At 37.6% G+C, this 18,190-nt stretch overlaps 3 protein-coding genes across 5 annotated transcripts; 2 read left to right on the top strand and 1 right to left on the bottom strand.

Moving 5' to 3' along the window:
- The first annotated feature begins 1,115 nt into the window (after window positions 1–1,115).
- On the top strand, window positions 1,116–6,220 carry LOC105169960 (aspartic proteinase 36). Its single transcript, XM_011090512.3, has 10 exons — window positions 1,116–1,658; window positions 2,199–2,328; window positions 2,448–2,695; window positions 2,767–2,994; window positions 4,290–4,452; window positions 4,580–4,653; window positions 4,737–4,833; window positions 5,300–5,366; window positions 5,522–5,593; window positions 5,715–6,220. The coding sequence occupies exons 1-10, from the start codon at window positions 1,411–1,413 to the stop codon at window positions 5,888–5,890; spliced, it is 1,503 nt and encodes a 500-aa protein (XP_011088814.1). The 5' UTR covers window positions 1,116–1,410; the 3' UTR covers window positions 5,891–6,220.
- An 802-nt stretch (window positions 6,221–7,022) lies between these two features.
- On the top strand, window positions 7,023–10,945 carry LOC105169962 (aspartic proteinase 36). Of its 3 annotated transcripts, none has more exons than XM_011090514.3 (10): window positions 7,023–7,468; window positions 7,987–8,116; window positions 8,325–8,572; window positions 8,648–8,875; window positions 9,381–9,543; window positions 9,645–9,721; window positions 9,808–9,898; window positions 10,259–10,319; window positions 10,395–10,466; window positions 10,599–10,945. In XM_011090514.3, the coding sequence occupies exons 1-10, from the start codon at window positions 7,218–7,220 to the stop codon at window positions 10,796–10,798; spliced, it is 1,521 nt and encodes a 506-aa protein (XP_011088816.1). In that variant the 5' UTR covers window positions 7,023–7,217; the 3' UTR covers window positions 10,799–10,945. The 3 variants fall into 3 exon arrangements, with proteins under 3 accessions (XP_011088816.1, XP_088741366.1, XP_088741365.1); XM_088885240.1 differs by having other exon boundaries at window positions 7,328–7,468; window positions 7,987–8,090; XM_088885239.1 differs by lacking the exon at window positions 7,023–7,468 and adding an exon at window positions 7,752–7,771.
- A 26-nt stretch (window positions 10,946–10,971) lies between these two features.
- On the bottom strand, window positions 10,972–17,929 carry AGO5 (Argonaute family protein). The gene is made up of 22 exons (XM_011090513.3): window positions 17,387–17,929; window positions 16,281–16,480; window positions 15,738–15,887; window positions 15,522–15,655; window positions 15,199–15,305; window positions 14,897–15,000; window positions 14,367–14,505; window positions 14,155–14,271; window positions 13,919–14,026; window positions 13,772–13,843; window positions 13,488–13,604; window positions 13,236–13,407; window positions 13,039–13,160; window positions 12,762–12,899; window positions 12,544–12,686; window positions 12,404–12,466; window positions 12,265–12,328; window positions 12,017–12,152; window positions 11,859–11,932; window positions 11,616–11,710; window positions 11,491–11,522; window positions 10,972–11,399 (listed from the first exon to the last, which is right to left on the bottom strand). Exons 1-22 carry the CDS (start codon window positions 17,861–17,863, stop codon window positions 11,215–11,217), a joined length of 2,949 nt encoding a protein of 982 aa, XP_011088815.2. The 5' UTR covers window positions 17,864–17,929; the 3' UTR covers window positions 10,972–11,214.
- Window positions 17,930–18,190: the final 261 nt, after the last annotated feature.

Here is an 18,190-nt window from a genome sequence, read left to right as displayed (position 1 = left end):
ATATAGATAAGATTTTACAGTGTTTGAAAAATATGAAATTAGATTCATAATAATAAAACTATATACTAAACTCAAAATAAAACGAGTTTGTAATATTTTAGAAATAAATAAGAAACTCTTTGTTCTTCCATGAACAACTAACATAGTCCATATAAAGAATGCCGGACATTTTATAATTTATAAATAACGCACTAAATATAGTATTATTCTAAATTTCTACTTTTAGTATCAGTATACGGTAGAATTTTTTTTTGATAATTTTGACGAATTCAATTGTAATTAACAAGAAATTAATGTTGTTCAAAAGGTATTTGCAATTAATAACAATATCAACACAATTTATCATGAGTCGGAGTTTACAACATTATGATATAAATATTATTGTTAGGACAATGCCTCAATGTCTGAAGCTGGACAACTTGTTCCAATCTATTTAATTATATCATAAAAACAGGTCCCCCATTCCATTCTATTCCATTATTTTATTTATTTTTTATGTCAAATCTATTTTGGTATTTGCAATTATTGCTAGTTGTATTTCAATTATGCGCTTCAGAATAATATTTATTTATTTTTCTAAGTTGCCAATTCATATTATTTGAAAATATTTGTAGGAGAATTGTTGTTGTGGCTTCGAATTTGGATAATATAAATGGGTTCGATCTATATGTGGGTATTTATCTATTTTTATAGTATCATTTTAATTTATTGCCTTTTAATATAATTTAATGAATTTTTAATGTATTGATGATGCATTGGATGCTGTAATTAATCAAAGATATTTGAATATATTTTTTTGAAATGAATTATACATAGATTTGCAAGATTTTAAAATAAATTAATATATAAAATCCATCCCTTTTTCGAACAATAAATAAATAAATAAATAAAAATTAAGATAAATAGCAAAATAAAAAAAAAGAAAAGAAAAGCAGACTGACACGATGCCCAAAATCAGGAAAAGAAAAGGAAAATTAAAAAAAGAATAATATTAAAGAATTGAAAAAGAAAGATACAACTTGTTATGCGCATCGTACAAGCAGTCGAAGCAAAGAACTCTGTGTGCAACGTGGGTGCGTATAAAAATAGAATAATTAGTCCAAGTTTTTGATTCAAATCAAACTTCGGTTAAAGGCTGTTGTCTCTCTCCCTCTCTCTCTCTTTCTCGCGCACTCTATCCCTCTCTTTCTCTCTCTAAATTCACGCGCACATACACGTATATATACGTCGCAGAGATATAGAGATACATATATATTTGTATGTATGTATATATATACATATACACACGTAGGAGATAATTGCATCAGATGTACTCCTACATATAGCCGTTGTCTTGCTTAGATTATAAGGAAAGGCAAGAAAGAGAGTACAAGGAGAAGGAGAAAAGGGAGGTTCTTTTGTTTATTGGGAATGCCGCCGGCGAGGATTCTGGTGGTGGGGGCGGCGCTGTTTTTGTCGGTGGCGGTAGGCGTGGTGGTCGGTGGTGAGGGTGAGGGGAAGGGGTTGGTGCTGAGCCTCGAGAGGGTGAGTCATGAGGGAATGGGGCTGAGTCAACTCAGGCATCGTGACCGGGTTAGGCACGGTAGATTCTTGCAGCAACAGACTTTTGGGGTTGTTGATTTCCCTGTCCAGGGGACCTATGATCCTTATCTTGTTGGGTATATATCTAATTCTTATCAACATATTACATGTATATAGAGATATATATGTGTGTGTGGTTGGAACTTGGACGTGTACTTTTATGTGAGTTTTTACAGTGGCTTTTCATTTTTCAAATTGCAAATGGATAAACGAGTTAATATGTTGTCTTTTGATGTTGGAGATGTTTTTTCATAATTTCTTGCTGGTTTTTAATGAGTTCTTGAGTCATTTCTTGAAATTAACTTGTCAAGTCAAATGCTCTGCTTCTTTATTACAAAAGTACATCTAAGTTCTGGGTCGTATCTATTTGAATATGATGGGTGTAATTAACCTTCCAAAAAGTATATATTCTGGATTAGTTGGTCTATTTGGAAGGGAATGATGCAAGAATTTCTTGAACATTTTAGGCTTTATATCAAATTGTGGAATATTTTTTTTTTTTGGCTGTATTCTTTCTTTGTTCTCTTTTCCTTTGGGGGGTGTATCCATTGTTTGATGTGCTGGAGAATTATATTGATTCACTGGAACTTATTGGGCTGCTGAATCTTTTTCTATAGGCTATACTTTACAAGAGTTAAATTGGGGACTCCACCAAAAGAATTCTATGTACAGATTGATACTGGAAGTGATGTGCTATGGGTCAGCTGCAATCCCTGTACCGGTTGCCCCACATCCAGTGGACTCCAAGTACACCATTGTTCATTCTTGCATATCTCCATTTCTTTATTTTGTCTGTCTTCTATTTGCAGATTTTTTGGACATCTAGAAGTGACATGGTTCATGGAATGCTGTTGCTTGTTTAACAGATAGAGCTGGAGTTTTTTGATCCTTCCAGCTCGTCGACAGCATCAATGATCTCATGTAATGACCAAAGGTGTGCTTTGGGAGCACAATCTTCTGATTCTGGTTGTTCCGGTCAGAATCAGTGTGGGTACACGTTCCAGTATGGTGACGGCAGCGGGACATCAGGATATTATGTATCAGACTCAATTTATTTCGACTCCATAGTTGGAAATTCATTGACTTCGAATTCTTCAGCACCTGTTGTCTTTGGGTGAGTTCTCGTTGTTCTAGATTGAAATCATTCTCGGTGCACGTTTTTACCGGTTTTGTTTTTTGGGACAGTTGCAGCACATCACAGTCTGGGGACCTTACGAAGCCAGATAGGGCAGTTGATGGTATATTTGGTTTTGGACAGCAGGGATTATCTGTGATTTCACAGCTTTCTTCACAGGGGATCACCCCAAATTCATTTTCCCATTGCTTGAAAGGAGAAAATGGTGGTGGTGGTATATTGGTACTTGGTCAGATAGTGGAGCCAAATATAGTGTACACTCCGCTTGTTCCATCACAGTACGTATATTACCTGATTGACAACTTTCAAGACCTGTTTCTGTTTTTTGTTTCCTTACATACAACTTTTTTGTTTAAGTATCATGCAAGAAGGGTCTAATTCCCATACCTGAATGTGTAAATCTGATGGGTTTTTTTTTCTTTTCTTAATAAGATTGTTAGATTTGATAGATTGCTATGTATAATATGCATTTGAATGGATATCCAGGTAACTTATATACCACCTCAGAAAAATTGAAATTCAGGAATTATGTCTTAAATTGTTAGTTTGCAAAGTGCTTATCGGTTTTGGCGATAGCTTCAGAATAGATGTTTCCTCATTTATCAATTTGCTTTTCCACTTCTTTTTCTGGTCCAAAATGAACATCAGGATTGCAATTTGTAGCATTTTTACCCACCAAAGCAAATAGGAACTCAAGTTGAAGCGCTAATAAGTTAAGAAGGGTTCTGATAATTGGCGGAAATAAACCTATTTTTGTTTATAAATAGGTACTCTTTTCTTTTCCCCTCACATGTAAATCTCTTCTGATTGCTAGGTATGTATTTGGCCTACAATCTCTTTTCTTTAAACCACTGTTTGTATGAGAAAGTGAAGATGCTTAAATCTCAGGGTTATAGATTATTTATATTTGATAATCTTTTATCATACTTTTGCCTGGGAGTACTGCGACCTTTTATTTGCGTAAACAATGTATAGAGGGCCTTGGTTTCTGACTAAAAGTCCTTGAATTTCACCACACTCTAGACTCCAAGTGCTTGATTTTCTTAATCAGTGTACTGTTTGAAAGTATCTGAAACTGAGGGCTTCGGAGTAAGCTGAACAGCAACCAAGTAGATTAGCTTGGTTGAAACGCTATCTCTATGCATCTGTGAGTGTTGATGCTTGGTCCTTTTCCAATAAGGAGAAGATTTTTTGACCCTGAAAAGTAACCTTATTTAGTGACCAAAACTGCATGTGTTACAATTTGGACTGCAATTCAACAACAGCATGACATGATACAGTTCAAGTTAGTCTTCTTAGCTCATTTTCCATCCTCAATATGCAAAAACATAACTGTTCTTGTATTTCAGAAAGTATATGAGGCACAAAAAGCTTGTCTTTTAAGAATGGTTTCGACAGTTAAATCATAAGCTGTTAAGGAATTAGTAGTTCCATGCTGCGGCGTTTTCTTCTGTGTGTGCCTGTGTTATGCATTTTCCTTTTTCATCCAAGAACCATCAATTACACTATTTCCATCAGTTGGATGTGCCACCAACATTGCAAATTGATGAATTCTCTGATTCCAAATTCTCAGGCCACATTACAATGTAAATCTGCAAAGTATTTCAGTAAATGGGCAGACATTAAACATTGATTCGTCAGTGTTTGCAACATCAGGGAACCGAGGAACAATAATTGATTCAGGAACAACATTGGCATACTTTGCAGAAGAGGCTTATGATCCTTTTGTTACGGCAGTAAGTTGCAGAAGAAATTCTTTTGGATGTTCCACTTGATGCCCATTAACATTAATGCATGTCATTTTTTTGTTGGATTTTATATTCTTCTGATGCCTAAATTTGTGGAATATTCTCTGTTCTGCAGATCACACAAACTGTATCACAATCCGTGCGCCCCCTTCTTTCTAAGGGAAACCAGTGCTATCTAACTACCTCCAGGTTTTTCATCAAAGATTCATTTATCTTCACATATCTTTCTGTCCAATTGCCTCCTTAGTTTGTTTTTTCATTTTCCTCTTCAGTATCTCAGAAATTTTCCCTCCAGTTAGTTTAAACTTTGCTGGTGGTGCATCAATGATACTCAGACCCCAAGATTATCTTTTGCAGCAGAACTCTGTTGTAAGTCTTCATTTCATATCTTTTAAAATTTCTATCTTCTCAGTGAACCATAGCCTTGGTCGACTACATATATCAACTTTCTAATATGCTGCTTCTCGAGTGTACTTTATAATGAACTCAAAGATCTAACCGGTCATCATGTTAAGCCTTTGTACCAAACAATGAACTTTTTCGAACTGGCTATGGCATTTGTGAGAATAATCCACAGCATAATGGGAATAGTTGGAAGTAAATGTTCGTTAAAGCTTGTGGAGGTCCTTGGTTTAGATTACCAGTGATAAAATTCAATATGCAATTTACATTTAACTGTCTCCTGTTTCTAAAGAACTTTGGTCATTGGAAGAGGAGCAGTGTATCCAATGTGGACAGACATTGAAATGAACTCACCGAGCCTGGATATAATCGAACAAGTTCTCTAGTTCCTTGATATTTAGTAAATGTTGGTGACATGCCCCGCTTTGTGTAGGGTGGTGCTGCAGTGTGGTGCATTGGCATTCAGAAAATCCAGGGTCAAGGAATTACAATTTTAGGAGGTACGGATCATTGAGCATCCTCTCTGGTGTTTGTTTGTTGTAAGCTTCAATTCTTAATGTTCTGCTTCCATGTTCAACGTCTGTTTTTGTCTTGACTGCTAAGATAAGAAGACATTATCATTGATCATTTTATCGATCATTTCTCCTTCCTGCAGACCTTGTTCTGAAAGACAAGATCGTAGTGTATGATTTGGCTGGTCAGCGGATTGGTTGGGCAAACTACGACTGTAAGCTTCTTTACCACTAGTTTACCTAACTTTCACACACCACCGTATTTTGCCTGAAATCATATCATATCATTGTCTTCATTCATACTCCGACTCGCTAAAACAAATCTATGTCTTACAGGTTCGTCATCTGTGAACGTCTCGACAACAACAAACACCGGTAAAACAGAATTTTTCAATGCAGGACAAGTTGAGAACAACGGTTCACCACGTAACGAGCTTTACAAGCTAATACCAATCACCATTACAACGTTCTTGTTGCATATACCATTCTTCGGTATCCTTCCATTCTTGTAAAGTCTATTGATCGACCTGTGGAGGTTGTATACATTTTCCTCTTGGTTAGTAGTAGTTCCCTGTTATTATAGCCCAAGTTGGGTGGGGGTGGGGGTGGGGGGCGCGAGCCCGCGCTGAGGGTAGTTTGTGTACGCTAGATTGCAGGCTTTAAGACGGCCTATTTTGTTGTTGCATTTGCTTTGACGGGTCTCAGACCATTCGTGGTTAGCATAGAATTACTCCGACGTTGCTGTACACAGAAATATTCATACAAGTATTGTACATTTCTTTTAAACACCACTAATATTGTTTATTTTTATTTAAGGAAAGAGGACTTTTTGTTGGAGAGTACTTTATATATATATTTTCAATTTTTGTTTGAGATCTAATCGATAGGATTGGTATGGAATATTGACAGAGTAGGGGGGTGGAGTCGGTGGTCGTCTTCTGCGTGTCCGTAATTTAAACTTTTTTATGAAATAAATAAGAAACTAAAATCTTTTTTCCCCAAATTTAGGTGTGGAAAAATGTAAAAGATTTCAACTATGAAAGAAGCAGAAATTCCCACAGAAGAAGTTTCTAGTTTGACAATTTATTTGTAAGATCCATAATTTTTTTTAAAATAAAAAAAAAAAAGGTATTATATGAACATTCCTCTTTATTGCCAAGTTCGTCCTCCCTCCCATCTCATTTCACTTTTCTTATATAAGATTTTATTTTTTTTTAATTTCCAATCATATCATCTTATTTTATTTTATGTATTTTTTTTATTTCACTTATAGTTAAAGCAATAATACTTACAAAATTGAAAATGCTAAATTTTAATGTATTAAAATAAAAAAATATAATTTAAAATTTTAAAAACTATGCATAGGCATCAAATTTGTGTACAAATGTCAGTAGAAAAGGAAAGAAATTTCTGTAGGGCAAAGTAAAGTACAACTTTTCTTGTGTGATGTACAATCATGAAAAAAATAAAATAATAAAAAAGAAATTAATAGTAGCCCAAGCCTGCTTCTACAGGGCAAAGTAACGTGCAACTTTCGTTGTTGGATGTACAATCATCCTGAGCATGCAATTTTTATATGTAATGTACGTGCGTATATATATATATATATATATAGTTCAAATTCAAAAATCAGTTATCGGCCGTTGTCTCTCGCCCACTCTCTCTCTCAAAATTCACGCCCACACACCAATTTGCATACGCGAAATACAATAACGTACATATACTTATACATGTACGTATATTTGTTAACAAAAACTAATTTGATACACACACATATATATATATAGCAGAAGAAAGAGAGGAAGAACAGGAAAAGGGAGTGGGGTTTGTTCAGCGGAAATGCCGCCGGCGATGACTCTGCTGGTGCAGGTGTTCGCCGCGGTGCTGTTGTTGACTTTGGATGTGGGTGTGGCGGTTGGCGGAGGAGGGAAGAGCTTGGTGCTGAGTCTGGAGAGGACGAGCCACGCAGGATTTGGGCTGAGTCAACTCAGGAACATTGACCGGGTTAGACACGGCAGATTGCTGCAGCAACAGCCTGCTGGGGTGGTTAATTTCCCTCTCCTAGGCACCTATGATCCTTTTCTTGTTGGGTATATGTCTATATTCTCATCATTTCTTTCTTTCAAAACTTTGTTGGATATACATATATATATATATATAGATATATGTTATGAATTATATTTGCATACAGATCAGGTATAATATGAATCAATATGATAAATTTCAAGATTCAAAAGTTTAACAATGTTAGAAATCAAAATTCAATACGATAAATTAATTAGAAGATGGATAAAAGTGTTTTAACTTTTCTCCTGCAGGAAATGGAGTCTTTGGTTTGAGGAAGAGAAAGTAATTATAGATAAATGAATTGAATATCTGGTTTTTACAATGTGGTAAAGCCAATTTCTTGCTGAATTTTTTTATGAATTCATTGGGCCTCGTTGAAACTGACTTTTCATGTGAAAATCCTTGTTTTTTGATGACAAATGTAGATGTAAACCTTGAATATAATTGCCCTGTCTACTTGGGAGGGAATGATGCAAGAATTGTTAGTTCTTACATTAATCAATTGATGTAACGGACAATCATAGTGAATCTTGCTTTATAGGCGATACTTTACAAGAATTAAGCTGGGAACTCCACCAAAAGAATATTACGTACTGATAGATACTGGAAGTCATGTGCTTTGGGTCAGCTGCAAGAACTGCAAAGGTTGCCCCACGTACAGTGGACTCCAAGTATATCCATTCTTCATCTTTTCTCTTTGCATATTGTTTTTGGAAGCCTACAAATGATAGAATTTTTGTGTCTTTGTCGTATCCTAGAGGTGATTTGCTACATTAAACTCGTCAGCAAATAGTAGTGAATGTCTTCGACAATGCTCAAAACAATTTTTCTGGTTTTCCTCACAACAATCACGAACAATGTTTTTGGTTTGTAAAACAGATAGAGCTCCAACTTTTTGATCCATCCAACTCATCTACAGCTTCAGTGATCTCCTGTTCTGACCGACCCTGTGCTCTAGGATCAAGATCTTCAGATGCTGCTTGTGCTGATCACAGTCGGTGCGGATACAAATTTCGGTATGCTGATGGCAGTGGGACGTCAGGTTATTATGTATCAGACTCAGTATATCTGGATACAATACTCGGGAACCCATCCATGTCGAATGCTTCAGCACCTATCATTTTCGGGTGAGTTCTCTATCTACATTCTTTTGTTATATTTAAACTCCACGTTTTTTATGTTTTGTTGTTGTTTGGACACAGTTGCAGCACATCACATACTGGGGACCTTATCTCGACAGATAATGCAGTTGATGGTATATTAGGTTTGGGCCGAACGGGAATATCCTTGATTTCACAACTTTCTGCACAGGGGATCACCCAAGGTGCATTTGCTCATTGCTTGAGAGGAGAAAATGGCGGTGGTGGTGTATTAGTTTTTGGTCAGACAGAGGCCCCAAACATGGTTTACACTCCACTTGTTCCATCACAGTATGCACTTTTTCCTGCTTCACCACTTTCTAGACTCTCTATTTGCTCTGCCAACAGTGTTTGAAAGATTATCACTTCTTATGTTTGAGATAGTCTGTGAATAACAAAATGCTCATCCTAGAGTTGAAGAATGCATAACAGTGTCAGGTGCGGCCTTCGTGTTTTTGTGTGCGTGTGAGTGTATGACCCTGTTATGCACCTTTCTCTATGCATTTCAAGAATTGTCATATGAAACTTACTACAATCAGTCGGATGTTGGAATGATGAGCTGAGATTAGTGCTGCACTTTGGCAAGTGTACTAGGGGTAAATTTGTAATTTTATTTACTTTATATATGGTGGCTGTCTGTTTGTATCTGCAAGAAAATTTTATCATAGTAATAAACACTTGAACAACTATGGACCCAAAAGCAACTTATCTCCAATCCACGTAAAATTTGTTTGTTCTTATATTTGATGATTTCCTAACATGTGCCACCAACAGTGCTTTATGTCCAAATTCTCAGGTCACTTTATTATGTAAATCTACAAAGTATTGCTGTAAATGGGCAGAACCTAAACATCGATCCTTCAGTGTTCGCAACATCAAACGAGAGAGGAACAATATTGGACTCTGGGACAACATTGGCATTCCTTGCAGAAGAGGCCTTCGATCCTTTTGTTAAAACAGTAAATTCCAAGACGAAAGCCTTTTAGGGTGTTGCCAATAATGCCCTCATTGGAAATGAATACATATGACAGTACATTTATGTTTTACGTTACTTCTACAGATCACACAAGCTGTTGTTTCGAAATCTGCGCATGCTATTTTTTCTAGGAGAAACCACTGCTATCAGACTAATTCCAGGTTTTTCACATAGAAGCATTCTTACTGTTTCCCCATTTTTTCTGGCATCTTCTTATTCCATTTATTCATTTCTTTTCCCTCTCCAGCGAAATGTTCCCACTAGTTCACTTAAATTTTGCCGGTGGTGCCTCAATGATACTGAAGCCCCAAGATTATCTTTTGCAACAGCGTGCATCCGTAAGTTAACATTTCAGAAATTCCTTAAACTTACTAGTCGCTTCATGTTCAATGTACTCCATAATGAACAAAGTCAGTTCAGTCTGGTAACCGGTGCGAAGCTGAGGTTACTATGTTATCTTCTCCCTACTTGGCTAACGCTTCATATCCAACGACTGATCTACACATACTTCACAATATCATGAAAAGTAAGTTCGCTAGAGCTCAGGTGGCCTTGGTATGATGTTTCTAAACGCAAAGATTGTTTATATTTAATAATATGTCTGGGTCTTAACATGTGTCCATGTAGTTTCCACTTATCTATCAAACAAGTAGACAAGTTTCTTCATGTCTATTAAATGTTGGAACTTGCTAATGTAGGATGGTTCTACGCTCTGGTGCGTTGGCTTTCAGAATAATGGTAAAATGACAATTCTAGGAGGTATGAATCATGAATCATCCTACTGCTTGAACATATCTGCTAAATGTTGGACTAATTTCTGGTCCTTCTCTGCAGAGCTGGTTCTGAAAGATAGGATGGTGGTGTATGATTTGGCGGGTCAAAAGATTGGATGGGCCGATTACAACTGTTAAGTCTCGTTACCACTACTTTTACCTGTCTACAAAAGTAAACGTTGTTGAACACTATGTAACATGTGTCCATGTTACTAAAACATGCATATCAATACTTCTTATATCTAGATTCATTCATGTCCTGTAGGTTCATTGCCTGTTAACTTCACCAACACCTCAGCGACAACCGCCACAGACACAGTCAGAAATAAAGCAGACGAATCTTTCCCCAGAGGAGGACGAGCTGATAATAAGAATTCAGCCCATTACAGGCCTCACAAGCTAACGCTGAGCTTTTTTACTTTCTTGTTGCATTCTATGGTATTCTTCTACTTTTGTAGGAATTGATGGGCCGATTAGAGGTTTTGTAGATGTTTGTATTGTACGGCCCCCCACCCCACAGATTAGATGCTGGTTGCAGCATCCATCCGGTCTTATTCAGCGGTTGCAATTTGCAAACACAATTTTGTTAGGATACAACTGCGTTCTAATGTAAAGAACAAATGGGGAAATTCAGACACTTAAGAAAAAGGCGCGACTAAATACATGAACTGTTTACATAAGTTTGAAGCACCAGTAGTTAAAACCAACAGTTAAAAGAGTCATGTATTTTAGTGACAGAGAGTTAGAACCAACAGTTCCATCCACATCATGAAAGCTTTCTAACCAGAGAAAAGCCTATCTCAAATGCAAGCAAAAAAGGACTATTAACAAATTAAGAGTTCCTCTTAAGTCAAAAGGCTGGATGACATAAGTCAACCAGATTAGCAATAGAACATCACATCTTTCACGTTATCCTTGATCACAGGCAAAGGGCGGACCTCTCTAGTCTTATCCCTAGTAGCCCCGCCAGACCCCGCAGCTGTTGACCCACTGTCAGACAAATCAGAACCTTCAATGTAGTATCGAGCACGAAATGCAGCTAGATGAGCGTAGTAAGCAGGTGGAACTGCACACACAAGTTAGTTACATAGAATCAAAATTATTGGGATTATTGAGAGTGAGGTTGAAGATAATCAATTGAAGACTATCAGACAAACCTATGGAGACTGAGCGAGTACACCTAGCATACCTGAAAAATGAATAGTAATGTACCTTGATGTAGATCAGTAGATGTAGACCAAAAATCGAGTCCAATCAACAAATTCAACATAGAAATACTTACGTATAACACAAGTTGTTGGTTAGCATTTGGAGGCCATCTGCAGTGAACCTATTCTCATCAAATAAAACATGGTAATGGGTTGGGCGGCTAGTTCCCTGCTCAAAAAGCAAAAAAGTGGGTTATAATTGCAAAAGGCCCGTGTATATATCTCTTCACTTGGAATTATTCATTTATCCATCAGATAATGCTAAATGAAACTAAGAGGAGATTTTGATAAAACCATTGTGGTGTTACGAAGTTCACCTGAATCCCTGCATGGCTACAAAGGTAAAAATCAAACTCATGGGGATGGCATATTCTGGTATCGACGACAGTACCTGTGTGACAAAAGCATAACATGTTATAAACAGAATGTGTAGACTGGAGAAGATAAGTAACCTTAATTCAATCAAATCTAGTACCAGGCAAAATGTTGCCACTCCTGTCTGTTGTTCGCTTGTCTCCATGATCAGCGGGAAAAAGACGAGTATGATGTCTCTTTTGCACCACCACAAAGGTAACTTTTGGCAGATAATTTTCTTCTATGGAAACACAGGCCTGAATATTACCAATTAGTTCGTGTAAGAAAAAGATATTTCAACAGAAACCCTCTAATGGAACAACTTATTCAAATGAAAACTAGCACAGAAAACAATAAAAACCACTTTACCTTTCTGATGGCATCCATTTCATGCAGAAGAACCTGGCTAAATTGTCCTTCACTGACACCATCCCTGCCATTTTAAGATCAATTACCACACTGCAGCATAACCAAGCTAGTAAAGCAAATGCACATCAAAGAGCTAAACCTGTAGAATATAATGCGGTGAGGCTTCTGCCCAGTGGACTTGTAGAAGGCAATCAAAAGTTCCCTGCAAAAAGGAATGCCGATTAGAGCAAAGAAATAATAAATGCAGGAAATATGAAAAAGTCGAGTAGGCAATCTCACCTAATCATTCCTCCATGAACTATACCCCGTTGAGGATCTTTTCTCAAGGTATAGAGATCCTGGATCATCTCCTCCCGGTGGGCCTGTGCAGAAACCAGCCCCCTGTATTTTGTTACTTCAGGCCAATCCATTGAAGCCACAACCTGCATTATAGATTACTCACTTCAACTTCAACAACTACGTATTTTATACTAGTACAAAGATCAAAGTTGACATACCGCAGCTATAGAAGGGCTTGAATCCTCTCCTGGATTAGGATGTGTGACATCCGCACCAAAGATGATGGTAGGGCGATCACTGAGGTAAGGCACTTTTCCATGTAGTGCCTGCTCCAGGACGGTATTACGCCCTCCAACCTAGTCAAACAATGAGCAGAAGGAAGCAGGACAAAATAAGGAAAAAGATAAACAAAAACAGAAAAGGAAGTCTTGTTTTGACTTAGAAAAAATCAGGAGTAAAACATCTAAAAACTTTTCCAAATGATTCCATAGCAACCTTCACATTGATCTTGAGAGCTACGTTTTCCATGTACTGTTTATTGTATTTCAGGGCCTGCTTTGGCTGACAACATTGCGATACAATCCCCAGTTCTGTTTCACATACTCGCTTGATATTCCCTGCAGAGGAAGACATAATCAAGAATTCCATCAACATACCATATCAGATTCAAGACTCCATAGGTCGAAACTAACCATATGATCCACTGGCATCAGGCAGAATGATAATGAGCAACTGAAGTTGTTTCCCTGTCAGCTTCATGCTCACAAGTTTTGAGGAAGATTCTGCATGAATATCAGACAGGCTCTTCTCAATCTGGCCAGGATGGGCAGAACGAATAGGAACTAAAGGTCTTGGATTAAATTCCTGAAGACAAACAAAATATAAAAATGTCCAATTACCACTTCTTTTAAGTGCATCAATTCATTAGACAGATAAATGCATACCATCCCTTTACTACAGCACATGCCAATCAATTCACTGCAGAATCGGTTAACATCTAGATTTGATCTCGAAAAGCTGATACACGTCCAGAAATCAACCCTGCCACCATTGACCATTTTCTAAAGAACAAAGGGTGGATTAGTGTGTCTCAAAATAATAACACAAGTGAAACTATATGTGGAGCTCACACTAGAATCCCTACTCCTCGTGGCTCACAGGCAGCAAAACAGGAGTTAATAGAACCAACCAAATAGACTCACACTCTTTTTGAGCAAAGAAAATGTACCTTGTCAATCATGTTCCATTGTCCTACTCTAGGCTCAATTACTGTCTGCCGGCCAGTCTCATGATACTTCAGCTGGCAATTTAAAAAAACAGCAAAAATCAGGTCATGAAAAAAGGAAATATGACGACAACTAGGCCAAAAATTTACCATGGGAGGAGGCAAAACCCGTGCCTCTATTGGAGTAAGTTCAGGTCTAACTTGCAGTCCAAACTCCTTCACAAGTATATCATTGTTGTAATTGTTGTGTTTGACCATCTGCACATACTCAAAGTTCAGTACAAAAGACACCAAAGAGTATGAATAAATAAATTGATTAGAGAAAAGTACAAGACAGACTATACAAAAACCAAAAAACAACAACATTCAATTGCATATATCCATGCCTCTACAATGCTCCTCTCTCTGTCATGTGGGCGCTGACAGGTGGCTTTCAGCAGTGCAGTAACTTGTCTCTCATTTAACTTTTTGGAGTACCGTTGGCCCTCAACGATTCTGCACACCTGTGCCAAAGAACAAGTTACAGTATAATTCTATAATAAAACAGAAACCAAGAGATAGAACAACAAAGAATAACATATGGGATGAAGCAAGATACCTCCATTGGAATATAAACAGGTTTTACACTGCTACCAGCCTGAATAGCAGGCAAATGCGGATAATTCAGCACAATATTATACTTTTGGCTGAAGTACTTAGAAACAGATATCCTTGCTCCAGACTCGTCCAACGGAAACCTGATTCGTTAACAAGGATTATGTCAACTAAAAACAAATTCGATTTTTAAGGAAATATCCATTAAAACAGTAGGATATGGATACATTCATGGAAGGCTTTGTTCTAGGTAGAAAAAAAAAGTGAAGGAACATTCATTAGACAATAGTAGTACTATCACACAAGTTTGACTGCAAATCAATATGCTGCAAAGCAAACCTACATACATGCTTAAAAAGCGCAACAAATTGATAGTGGTACTCAATGAGATCGAGATCAATAACATCAATACTTTTGAGTTTCTTGTAGTACAACAGCAAGAAGTGTTAACAAACTTACATGTATTCGGAAAAACATATTAAACTACAGTAAATTTTGTGAAGCACCTATTCGTATGCAATCAAATAAGCTTACATCAATTTTTCTGCTGGTTCAGTAGACAAGCCAGTGATCTTGTGGCGTTTGATATGGCCCAGATGGCGGGTCTCAACTCTAACTCCTCTAAGTGCCCTCTTCACCTAAAAGGAAACACATGGAGTTCTTTTCACCAAAGCAAGATATATAAACATAACAAATGCAGAGAATAATTGTTGAAATATGAAAGAAGCCTCAAACAATGACTGCCTCAGGATTATGTTCTCAACATCAGCAGAGTACATTCCTTAAGAGTGCTATTAAAGCCATAATGCTGCAATAGTTTAGATAATAGAGGATACCTTAAGTCGATCCTGATCAGACAATGGCCTTGTCAAATCCCTGTTGAAGTACTTGAACACGTATTCAGAAACCAAAATAGGTTCAAAAAATGCTCTAGCTGACATATCTGCAACATGAGAGTTCAGCAATTTTGATAAAGAATTTTGACATACATGACACTGCAGCATAAAAGTGTAGCGAGAATTAATGAACAATCTGTAAAACAGAACAGCAAGCTCATAACTAATCCCAAGACAGCATCCACCACACTCAAAATTTAAAACACAAAAGTGAAAAGAAAAACAATATTAAGCTTAAAATAAATATATAAATCATTGAACACCTATGTTTAGTGAGAGCCCCATCTGCGTCGGACGAAGACTCTGGTAAAATCCTTTCCAGTATTCCAGACCATTACCAAGCTCCCCCATCTTACCCAAATCTGGAGAAAAGAAGGACCGTCCAACAACTTCGTAACTGCAATGAAAAGATATGAGTAAGAACAACTCTTATTGTATTTTTTATGTGTTTGCATAGGTATGTATAAGAAAATTTGCACCTGTTGCTGGGTTTCACCCGGAGAACCACATCTAGACATTGTAAAGTTTCTTGGGGAAAATCAAGTTGTCTGCTTTGTAAGAATTGTTTCAGGTGATGAAGGTCGGCTTTGGCAGCAAATTTAATAGAGACCTTGAATTCACGCTCCCTCCTGCACAGTAAGCATCACAAAAATTCCAAAAGAGTCAAGGGAATTCTATGCTCTAAGAACTGCAGATATCCTGAACTTCATGAATCACATTATTTCTTGTTCATATCAGCACTTATGCATTAACATTTTGCCATAATCCATATTTAGCATCCACAAGGATCTTCATAGTGAAATCATATCAGATTAGCAACTAGACGAAATAGAAAACCCTCCACTTTTCCAAAATATAACCATCTATATGCCATCTTTACAATTTCTACAATCAAGCATTGTTCTTCCCCTGAGACATGCAAGGCCTACAGTGCACATATTACAGTATTGGACTTCAACACAAATATGCTGAATTTTAACCACAATCAAAATGTTCTACTGCTTATTCATAGCAAGATTCACCTGGCTTGACTGTCTTGATCAACAAGCTTGACAACAAAGTCCTTGGATGAGAACGGCAATTGTCCTGCAGTGTAGCAACTTTTTCGTCCATCATAAGCTAACCTTCGCTTTCCCAGATGTGATGCATGGAAAGAATTAACAAGCTGGTTCATAATTTCCCTGCATACTTTCTTCGAGGATACCTCCGGCGAAATTGACACCTAAAGACATATACTCAGAATAAGTTGAAAGAAGAGTCCCCAGTACCAGTAAAGGAATAAGAGAAAGCATGTTCTACTACAATGAGCAGAACACACTCAAACAAATTGTCCCCGTAACGGAAAGTAGATCACATTAGTGAGCTTACTCGAATTAATTGGAACAGTAAGTGAAGCAAAAAATAAGTATTGTACATCTTATATTCACATATGAAGTATGTATGTATAAAATAAAACCAGCGAACACAACCTGCAGAAAATTTATCAAAAGATAAAAATACACATTCTAAAACCAACAGAAGCAGAGCAGGACCCAATAGTTGCACTCCAACACGCCAAGTAAAAGAGTAAAATACCCGTACAGGTAAAGTACAAATAAGAACAAAGATCACTTAAACCTGCACAAACAAGTTGCACACACTATGAGACAAATAGTAGATACCATGAATGCACATTTGCATATGAACATACATTATTGTCTTACAAATCAAAGACAGGACAAAACCTGTCAAAAGTATATACGATGTATCAAGTGCTTGCAGCATAAAAAATATGTTTTATGCATAAATTCACAAAAAAACAACAAAGAGAGAAAGTTATAGACATTAAACATGAATCAAATATTGGTAAATTTTTGGAGAAGCTTCGCAGGCTATTCACCGTATGAAATACATGTCATTTCCATGCACAATGTTTTTATGCAATAAGACGAATATACATGCGGAAAAACATACACATCCGTAGACTGCACATGAGTAGAAATATACACATACTTGCACACATGGGGAAAATTGTAGTACAAGGACACAATATATACATTCGAAAAGAGCTCCAAACAAAATACAGACAAACAACCACATTAACTCCTCCACACCAAAAAAGGTATTCCACGGTTGAAGAAGAACTCACATCGTAGTGATTCAGATCTAAGTCAGCCACTGTCACCAAAAAGTGGTTGGCCTTGACAATGATTTTGTGTCCTATAGTTCCAAAACCCGGCCTGGGTGGATTCCTCAACGCCTTCGCAGAGGAAGGCGGCAATACCGGCTGTTCCTCTGGCCGATCCACCGCCACCGCCGCTGGAATCTGAGGCTGAGACGGCAGAACCAGAGTCGACGACGAAGCCTGAAGCGTCAGGCTCTGCTCCATACTAGAACCAAGCGCAGCGGCCTCCTCCGGCATAGCCTGCTGGAAAGGCGGAGCAGACGCAGACAACGACGAAAACGGCGGAGCATTGGTACCACGGCCCCGACCACGGCCTGCAGCACCACCGCGTGATTGTTGTTGGCCACGGCCACCAGAAGGCGACTGATACTGTCCTCTTCCCCCGCCACCGCGTCCGCGCCCTCCGCCTCCTCCTCCTCCTCCTCCCCCTCTCCCCGACATTATCTCCGATTTCTCAGTGCTAGTGACTCCACTTACAGAGAGATGTTTGGGAGCACGAGTCGCGAAGTGATACAGAATTGTGGACCGTGTATATATATATAGGTGGCGACAGGGAGGAGTGCGGCAGAAGACTTTTATTAATATAAAGAAACTCAGTAAATTTCAATTACAATAAAGTGTATTTATGCTAAGTATATACAGCCTCATTTGTTTATTTTAAATAATTAAATATAATATATGTGTGTGTCGCTCTAGTGATCCGACATCCGTACACAAAAGGTCGTACTGGTTCCACAAGGATAAAAAGGTTGTTCTACCGAAAGCAGT

The sequence above is a fragment of the Sesamum indicum genome, linkage group LG9 (assembly GCF_026168435.1).
Source record: "Sesamum indicum cultivar Baizhima isolate 11 linkage group LG9, ASM2616843v1, whole genome shotgun sequence".
Classification (NCBI taxonomy): Eukaryota; Viridiplantae; Streptophyta; class Magnoliopsida; order Lamiales; family Pedaliaceae; genus Sesamum; species Sesamum indicum.
This window is presented reverse-complemented; position numbering and strand designations above follow the sequence as displayed.